The 9,408-nt window shown below is 43.0% G+C and overlaps 1 protein-coding gene across 1 annotated transcript; it reads left to right on the top strand.

Moving 5' to 3' along the window:
• Positions 1-262: 262 nt before the first annotated feature.
• Positions 263-5,619, top strand: COX7A2 (cytochrome c oxidase subunit 7A2). Its single transcript, XM_006131941.5, has 4 exons — positions 263-420; positions 2,026-2,115; positions 4,632-4,716; positions 5,399-5,619. The coding sequence occupies exons 1-4, from the start codon at positions 403-405 to the stop codon at positions 5,455-5,457; spliced, it is 252 nt and encodes an 83-aa protein (XP_006132003.1). The 5' UTR covers positions 263-402; the 3' UTR covers positions 5,458-5,619.
• The last annotated feature ends 3,789 nt before the right edge of the window (positions 5,620-9,408 follow it).

Genomic DNA, 9,408 nt, shown 5'->3' with positions numbered 1-9,408 from the left:
CTTTTGCAAAAATGGCGGCTCATTACGTATGCAAATGAGGCTCGGCGATATTTCACTCTTAACCTCATTTGCATATTTCTCCACCAGAAGCCGCGTGTGTAGACATAGCCTAGCAGCCCAGCTGACCTAGCGTTCCATCCGCCTGCTACAGCGCCCGCCCGCCGCATGCGCACTCTGTGAAGGGCCAATCATGAGAACTGCGCAGGCGCCGGAGCCCTAACCGAGAGGAGACGGGGGTTTCCGGCGGAAGGGCGGGTAGCACGTGACCAGCGGCGCTCTATCTGCCGCTCTAGCTACGTCCGGCTCCTCTCTGTGACACGCGCTGCCGTAGGCGCAGGCGCGTTATTTCCGCTTCCGGTGTCCTTGTTGCTGGTGCGAGGTGAAGGGACCAGTAGAGCCAAGATGCTTCGGAACCTGCTGGTGAGCGGGGCCGGGCTTCCGCGGGCGGGCGGGCGGGCACCTCGGCCCCGCGCCTCTGCCCTTCCCTCCCCGCCATCCCCTGCCCTTCCGCTGGCGGCGCGCCCGGGCCTGTCCCGCCGCCCAGGCCGCGCCGCGGGCTGTTCCTGGAGCCCCTGTGGCGCCCTCAGAGCTGCGGGGAGCCCGGACGGGTCTGTCTCGCCGCGAGCGGCTCCAGGGCGGGGCCCCATCCCCGCAGTTCGCCCGGGGCCCGCTGCGGCGGTTGTTGCGCTTTCAAGGGAAGCTGGCGGCTTGGGGGGAGGCCCCTGCCGGGATGCCGCGAGGTCACGTTGGCTTTTCGCCTCGCCCGTGATGCCCAGGGGAGCCAGCAGGGAACGCCGACGCTGAGACTTTCTAGTAGGGGCTCATGTGGGCAGCCTGTGGTCTTGCCTTTTTTGTCTGTAGCTGGGTGCAGTGCTCTGCACCGTGATCTCAAAGGCAAGAGCTACTTCTTAAAGGGAATTTTTAATCCATAGATAAAATTTTCAAATGATAAATGATTCATCTTAGTGATTCTTAGGCACAAGTGTAAGAGTTACATAGTCTTTATTCGTAGAAGTGGGAAAAATTATTGTCTGTTCTTTGCTTAATGACATTGAGCTTTTTAGAGTGGCTCTATTGCTATTGGATGTTTCTCCCAGGTAAAATAAATATCCACACGAACGTTTGTAATGGAAAAGCTCTGTCAAAATGGAGGGAGGGTCTTCTATCATGTGCTGAAGATGGAAAGAATGTAGCTACGATGCTTGGAAGTTCATGCCATGGGAACATCCTTTTTCATTATTTCAGTCTGTTGCACATCTATTTCTGAGCTTTGTAAACTGCATTCTGCTGGAGAAATTAAGCTATCTGGTTATTGGTGGTAACACACTTGCTGGGTCAAGGTTTCAAAGTGCCAGCCAAGGCAGATGCTACAGTTAGAGGAATTGTAGCAAAGAAGTGAACATTTTATATCACAACAATTAAATAGTTTTACAGCCCAAGACAGCTGACACATAGTGAGGGTAGACATAACTTTGGTGTCTTGCCTTTTAGAGGTCCTATGTGTACAGTGAAGATGCAGGAATACAGGGCTGAAAAGGGCTGAGACTTCAGTGCTGAAATAATTTGAAAGGTGATTTTAATGGACAACTGACCAAGATGAAATTGTTGCAATTAGTGTAACTTTTTCTCTATGAGCTATGGCAATTAAATGAAATTCTATGCTTGTATAGTCTTTTATGACTCAGCACAACAAAATGAAACTGATTAACAGTGTTGTTGTTCTTTAGTATTGCAGCATAAGCCTGCTCTTTGGCATATAACAGGAGCAGAAAGCATCCAACTATAGCTTCTGCTTTTATCTGTTAAACAGTAATAGTTTATTGCAGTGGAAATAAAATCACAAAAAAATTCAAGTCCTCCAGTTGACTTATGTTAGTGTTAAGTATTTACCAAGCTTTGGAAAGCTGAGAGCCCCGTATCCTTGTAAGTTTAGAATTGTGTAAGCTGTAAACAGTTAGGAAAACTTTCACTTCGTTGTGGCTGGCTATAACTTTTTTTTTGAGGTGCTATTTGTTTTAATTTTAGGCTCTTCGTCAAATTTCCCAGAGAACCATAAGCACTGCTTCACGCAGGCAAGTTAAGAACAGAGTTCCAGAAATGCAGAAGATTTTTCAGGTATTGAATATTCATGATCATTGTGTAATTTATTGCAAATAGAACTTTGCTAGAATGTATTTATACTTTGTGTAGTTCTTCAATTTTAGTATTTAATTAGATAACCAGAGGAATAAGTAGAGAAAAGGTCTACTTCCAAACTTGGGAATAATTTGTAAAACTGTTTCAAATTGAGCAGTGTGCATATCATTGAAGTGTTCTGTACATGGGAGGAAAAGGTGCATCTTTTGACTGTCAACTGTTGTAGAATCTGACTTTGTGAGTGATAGTGTTACATAGTTTAAATTAGGTCTATTAAATTGCAGTTAATCAGCTAATCGATTAGTCAGTGGGGGAGGGGGCACTCGCTATCCCCGCTGCGCATCTGCATTTTAAAATGCAGAGCCACAGTGATCCAGAGCCAACATGAGCTGAACTGTTCAATCCCAGATCATGCTGTCCCTAGGAGCTATCCCCGTGATGGCTCTGCAGTTTAAATGTAATAAGAGTCCCTACGGGCTAGAAAGAGTCCTAGTAAGAGCAGAGCTGCAGTGAGGATAGCTTCCGGGGACAGTGCAAGCCAGCACTGAACAGTCTTGGTTTGCACTGGCTCCAGGATGCTGCGGCTCTGTCCCTCCCCTTGCACCATAGAGATGGTGCTGAGGGAAACTGGCTTTTAAGTCTCCTGTCTCCTCCCTCCTCCCACCTTGCTACCTCAAACACAGAGGCAGGGTCGGAGGAGGGGAAAAGAAGTAGTTGACTACTCCCTTACATATGCATTTATTTCACTTTCTTGAAATATTAAGCAGATGGGATAAATGAAATAGTACCCAAAAGGAAAAGTGTGTTCACAGAATAAATGGAAGGTAGAAAGTGTGAGAGGAGAAAAGTAGATACTTATGTAGAGCACATGGAAAAGGCATCAAATTTACATATCAGTAAATAGTAAGTTTGCTATTTCTGTACTTAAATTATTGTGGGGTTTTAATGCTTAGCCTACAGCCATATCAGCTGAAACGTTTATTCCAGGGTTGTCATGCGATTAAAAAATGGAATCACGCTCAAATCCCCTTTGAAATGCCACTGTGGTGTTTCAAAAAGGCAGCACTGCATGGAGCCCGGGATCAGCTGTATTTCCCAGCTGACCCTGGGCTCCATGTAGCGCTGCCCCTTTAAGGCGCAGGAGCAGCACTTCAAAGGGGCAGCATAAGCGGAGCCAGTGATCAGCCAGAGTACCTTTGAAGTGCCATTTTGGCACTTTAAAGAGGCAGCACATTAGGTGCCAGGGAACATCTGGGGACTCCAGCTGATCCCTGGTTCCATGTTGCAAAGCCTCTTTGAAGTGCTGGAGCAGCACTTCAAAGAGGCAGCACAGTATTAACACCTGCAATTAACACGTTAATTTTTTTAACACTTTAATCCTGTCCTGCATTGTAGGCGTTAATGCAGGTCAATTGACAGCCCTATTTTATTCATATCAAATCTCTTAAAATAGTCCATATTGAGACTGCCTAGAACTTGATTGGAGCAATTCCCAGGAAAAGTTTTTATAGAAAGTGATATTACAAACCCAGAAGGAGGTATGGCTTCCATCAGAATTAATATGCCAGCTTAGTGGTGGAAGGATGACTTCCTGTTGGACTGCTCTCTTTTTGGATGATTTGGGGCACTGATTGCTTATGGCGTTCATTGAATGAGTGACTGCTCTTCCTACCTAATTTCCCATGTTATTTCATTAGAATGAAAATTGTATAATTTAGTCAACTGAAAACTCATCTAGGGAGTTCTGATACTAAACATTCTGCCTAGGGATGTTGGAGTGTAACCAAATAAACAGTTAACAGATAAGTGTTAGCTCACTGGTTAAACTCCTGAAAGCTGCTGGGAGCCTGCAGGGGAATTCAGCTGTGTAAATGGTTGACTTTTGGTTATATTGTTAGTGGAGTTTTTGAATTTTTACATCCTCAGATATGTCACAAGTAGCATAACTTACACTGGATAAAATTTTGTTGAAGTTTGCGAACCTTGGATGCTGATTATTTTGTGAATGAAAGATGTTAACACAATACATTGAATATAATGGGATGAAAGATTCTGACATGTGCAATTTCCAAATAACCACAACATTATAATGTTGTATCTAATTTCTGGTGCAAAAAAGACAAGTTTGATTCTTAAATTATTTACTTAAAAATATATTGAAACTGGTGTTCCCTCTAAGCTGTGCTGTAGAACAGGTGATTCATCAGGCCTGCCCAGTCAGCTCCGAGCATGGAGTCCTGAGCCTCTGAGTGGGCAGGGCTGATGAATCACCTGTGCAGCTGCACAGCTTAGAGGGAACACTGGTTGGAACATATTGCCCAGAAAGATTCTTCAAAAATAATAAACTAACTGTGTTTGGAAGAATAATATGGTTACCCAGCTCCCAAAAACATTATTTGTAGCTCATAATGTTTGTTGAATTTAAAATGTCTAAAATTTAAAAACCACATATGTATATAGATTATTCATGGTCCTGGATCTTTTGTTTGCATTAGGAGGATAATGGAATACCAGTTCATCTGAAGGGTGGAGTAATAGATGGTTTGCTGTATAGAACCACCATGGCTCTAACAGTTTTTGGTAAGGTCTGATATAAAACTGTCTAAAGTTTCTTGTCTAATGTTTCTTGTTTAACCTGAAAAGTAATGGTCTCTTAAAATGTGAATGAGAAGTCTCACGTACAACTCTATATATGTAAAATGTTAATTGTACACCATAAGAAGGCCAAGCGAAGTTAGTGCAGCATACATTCAAAACTTTAAACTTTGATTCGGCTTCATCTTATCTGTTGGAAGCCTGGTTTAACCTGTTACCACATAGGTATGTCATACCACATAGGTATGTCAGTGTTTCCTTTAAATTAAATAAATAAAAGCAAAACAAGTCCAATATAAAAATACTCCGAAGTTGCTCCTGAAAAGAGAAGAACATGTAAAATTTAATTCGGTGTGCCAAGTTGTGGATTACCTTTTCAGATCTCTCCCTCTGGGACATTTGGTATTGGCCACTGTCGGCAGACAAGATACTAGGCTAGATGGACCTTTGGTCTGACCCAGTATGGCTGTTCTTAAGTGAGAAATATTGAGGTTATAGATACCCTCACTTACTGTGTGGTTTAGGTCAGGTCTGTGTCCTTATTTGGATCATGTATACTCAAAGAATGAGGGTTCTCCCCTCTCTTCCCCCCCCCCCCCCATAAAGGCTAACTTGCAGCTCAGTTTGTACCTTTCTATAAACATAATCTTGTCTATTTCTATTTCAGGAACATGCTATGCTGTTTATGAGCTGATTGTAGCTGCAATGCCCAAAAAAGTGAAATGATTCCAGTTTACAAGATGCATCCTTAATTAGCATCTCCTTATCCAGTTTCATGCAATTCTTCAGGGATCTTGCTTGTCCTTGTCATAAATGGTTGGTTTCATCTTTGGGATCAGTATTTATTGTAACATGCTAACTGCAACAAATAAAGCAGTTTTCACATGATCTTGTGGTAATTTGGGAATCTGTCAAACACAGTCTATCTTTTTAGAGATCGGGCTCCACACATTCAATGTGTATTTATTAAATATGATTGTGTTGATTACATCATGTGCTCTGCTTAAGAACTCATCTTGCCTATAAAGTGCAGGAAAGGAAGAGTTCAGTAAAAAGTGTTTTAAATACAGGAGAAAGTGTGAAGTGTCAAACTTTGATTTCTAGTTTAATTGATATCTAAGCTAGTTAGCCCTTAACGTAATCTACAGGAAGAATAAAATCCTTCAATCAGTAACAAGTTTTGAGTCTAACTATACCTCTAGTCCGAATTGAAGAAATCATTCAAGTTGGAAAACTTAATCCATATTTAAACTTTTTATTTTAAAATAACATATTTAAAGTACCTAGGAACAGTACTGCAGAAGGACAAGCATTTCCTATGTGTTTTAGAAATAACAGTAAAAGTATCTTCCTTCTCAATGCTTCACCAAGTTAAGATGGCATCACTAAGCCTGCAAGGGAACACAGTATGCCTATGGTGTGCGCCTGTGTGTGGTGGTGGTTTTTGTAGTGATGATGAAAGTTGCTTCTACACTGTGGAGCTATTTTGGGATACTGGAAGTATCCCAAAATAGCTATTTTACATCTTTAAAGCAGCCCATTATTTTGGAATAGATTTCGACATAACGGGCGTGCTATTCCAGCATCCCTGTAACCCTTGTTCCATGAGTGTTAAGGGAGGTTTCAGAATAGCACTTGATTTCGAAATTTCACGCTGTGTAGACGTGCCAGATTTCAAAATAAGCTACCCCATTTGTATAGTGCAAATTGTGTAGCTTATTTTGAGGTAAGGGTGCAGTGTAGATGCATCCTTACTCTTTTTAGATTAAATTAACATCTCTTGTGGTTTTGGTGTGTTTTCTTAAACACTTAGTAAAACACCATGTTTGTCTAATCCACGAAATTCAAGTGAGCAGTGCAAGTACACAAGTGTTTATCTCTTACTACTGTTGAAATGAGCAAAAATCAATTCATTGTATGATTTCTATAATCTGCGTCAATAAGATTTTTAAAATAGAAGCAGACTTATCCTCAAGTAGCTAAACTGCTTAGGGTGATTCAGGAGCAGACAACTGGAAAGTACTAGTTCCCATGTTCACAACTACAGGTTGAATCTCCCAAAGCCGGGACTCTCTGGTCCAGCAACATCCGTGGCCTATAAGGAAGGATGGACCAGGAAGGACGGTGAATGTTGCTGAACCAGAGAGCCTCAGAGGGGAGGCGCGTGAGCCAGCTGGGAATCCTGTAGTGCTGAGAAGCTTCAGCTGGGCTAGCAGGGGCTAATCCTGCAGTGGGTGGGGAATCTAGCCCTGGAGAGCTCTTATCTGGGAGCCCCAGTGGCAGTGGGGCCAGTGTAGGAGAAGAGTCCCAGGCTGAGGAGGCAGACCCCCAGCATGGGTCTGGCAGCGGGGGGGAGCCTAGGTTCTGGGGACCCACCACAACCCAGAGAGGAGCCTGACCTCCCCTGGTCCGGCAGACTCCCTGGTGAGGACTGCTCGGGTCCAAAGGGTGCTGGACAGGAAGATTCAACCTGTAGAAGCAATACTAGGATTTGGTATAATAGTGTAAAGCAATAAATGAATCTGAAGGAAGAAAGTCCAGCACAGTTATATGGCCTGAGCTGTAAATCCAGTACTGCTCCCCTAATGCAATTATAGTTGTTTTACAATAGTAGACACTTAGGACTTTTCTGACCTATACTTCATTTAGTAACCATTGTTTTCTGTTGTAGTAGGACATAAACAGAAAACTAATGTTGTTGGCTTATGTCCGTATCATGGAGGCAACTAAAAAAATGCTATTGCCTACTGCTGTACTTCAACTAATAGAAAAGTATGTTAGAAAATTACCTCCACTGTACATAATTACACCAGCAAGGCAACCAAACAGCAGTTTTGTAGCCAGTCTGATCGCTGCTGTGGGAAAGGAATTGGAATATCTTGAACAAGGTACATGTCTACTAGTAGGAAGAGCCCTTCATGTTAAAATATCCCAGAACAATAACTCCTTTTTATTTGGGAAAGTCTTCTATTCAGTCTTTATTTTTGTAATTGATAAAACATTTATTGTTTGCCTACTTGTACAAGACTTAGACAATTTAACGGATTTTAATGACCAACAAGCAAAGGTTTGAGGTTTTTAAACATTTTTCTTCCCTCCTGTCCTTAAACTAAAGTGAATGCAGAATCTGGGTGCCAGCCTCCTTTGTATGTTGTTTTCAGAGCATTTCTGCCCATCTTGCATCTCACTACTACCACAGTTGAAATAATGAAGGGTTTTGAGTACTGCTTATGATTTAAGGCCATGGACAAGCATGCTACTGTAGACAGCTGAACGATAACAAATTTTCTCTCCTGGAGCAATACAGAGAAGCAAGGGTGGAATAGAATATCTTTTTCACATTAAGACCTCCGTGGAATTGTAACGTGTATAATTTATGATAAGCAGAGACTAGTGAGGAAACGTCAACCTCATTAAATAGATGTTGAGGGATTTAGAGGAGGGGAGGAAACTGTTGCATGAGGGAGGTCAGTATGTTTGAAGATGACTCGCGTGAGTGATGACAGAGGGATGGAGTTGACAGGCTTTCCCTCTTCCTCGTGATTTACATTGTCTCAGTGTAACTTAAAGTTGACAGTGTTAGCATGTGATGGAAGTGCAGCTCAAATCATTCCTTCATTTTCCCCCTGCGCACACTGTGGCAACCTGACATTTATAAACAGGAGCAGTGATGGAATAGATGGTACCTGCAGATGCTGAGCTGCCCAATGTGACTGGGAGTACTGTGGTAAGAACAGACCTACTCATCCACAGTTCTGTCTACAGCTGCCAGCCTCTGCAGACATACAGCTGTAAAGGCTCGTCTAGACTACGCAGAAGATTCAAAAGAGGATATGCAAATTCCATGGGAGTTTGTGTATCTTCCGATCTCACTTTCGAAAGCCGAGCTTTTGAAAGTGAAAGTAGTCGGGATGCAGCTTATTTAGCAACCTCCCCTTTTTCGAAAAGCCGCATAAACCTAATTTTTTGAGGTTTCCACTTGCTAAGTTACCACATTGTGAGTAATTTCCTAATCTGCATATAGGGCAAATTTCCATGGAATTTGCATATCCTCTTTCGAAGCTTCCGCATAGTCTAGATATAGCCTAAGATACTTTTAAGAGGTAAAAGAGGCATAGGGGAACCTACCATTTCTGCTGGAAGCCTTTAAACAATGAAACTTGCAGATTCACCTTACTATATGCAGGACTATCCCAAACTGCAAGGGATCTCAAGACAATCTGAGGACACAAGCTTTGTGTTCCTTAAAGTATGGGTTTGTGGGTTAGGGAAAGGAAATTGAAGTAGAGAATTTGAGGGGTGTGAGGTGGAGAAGGCAATGTAAAGCTGATTTTAATTAGTCCATCCCCAAACATCCCTTATCTATCTAAACATCACATGCTTCCCTACCCCCAAGCTTTGATTGGCCTGGGGCGGGGGAGCTATATGTGAAGCTTCCTTCGCCTTGCCCCTGCCCTGCATGAGCGTATGGCACTTTGAAGTGATGTGCGCTCCTCGCAGAGCAGGGCGGAGAAAACTTCGTGCAGCTCCCCCACCCCAAGGCCAATCAGGGCTTGGGGGCAAGGGAGTGTGAGACATCTCCTCCTGCCCTGCAAGGAGCGCATAGCACTTTGAAGTGCTGCGTGCTTCCCGCAGGATGGGAGGAAGTTTTATGTGCTCCCTAGGCCCTAACTGGCC

The sequence above is a fragment of the Pelodiscus sinensis genome, chromosome 3 (assembly GCF_052426305.1).
Source record: "Pelodiscus sinensis isolate ZL-2025 chromosome 3, ASM5242630v1, whole genome shotgun sequence".
NCBI classification, from domain to species: domain Eukaryota; kingdom Metazoa; phylum Chordata; order Testudines; family Trionychidae; genus Pelodiscus; species Pelodiscus sinensis.
Note: the sequence above shows the minus strand (reverse complement) of the source record. Positions and strands in the feature narration are given on the sequence as shown.

Bases quoted from the DNA above. Each gene is read 5' to 3' on its own strand.
- COX7A2 (XM_006131941.5), top strand. The intron at 2,116-4,631 runs GTATTGAATATT...TGTTTGCATTAG, and splicing joins AAATGCAGAAGATTTTTCAG to GAGGATAATGGAATACCAGT. The intron at 4,717-5,398 runs GTAAGGTCTGAT...TTTCTATTTCAG, and splicing joins CATGGCTCTAACAGTTTTTG to GAACATGCTATGCTGTTTAT.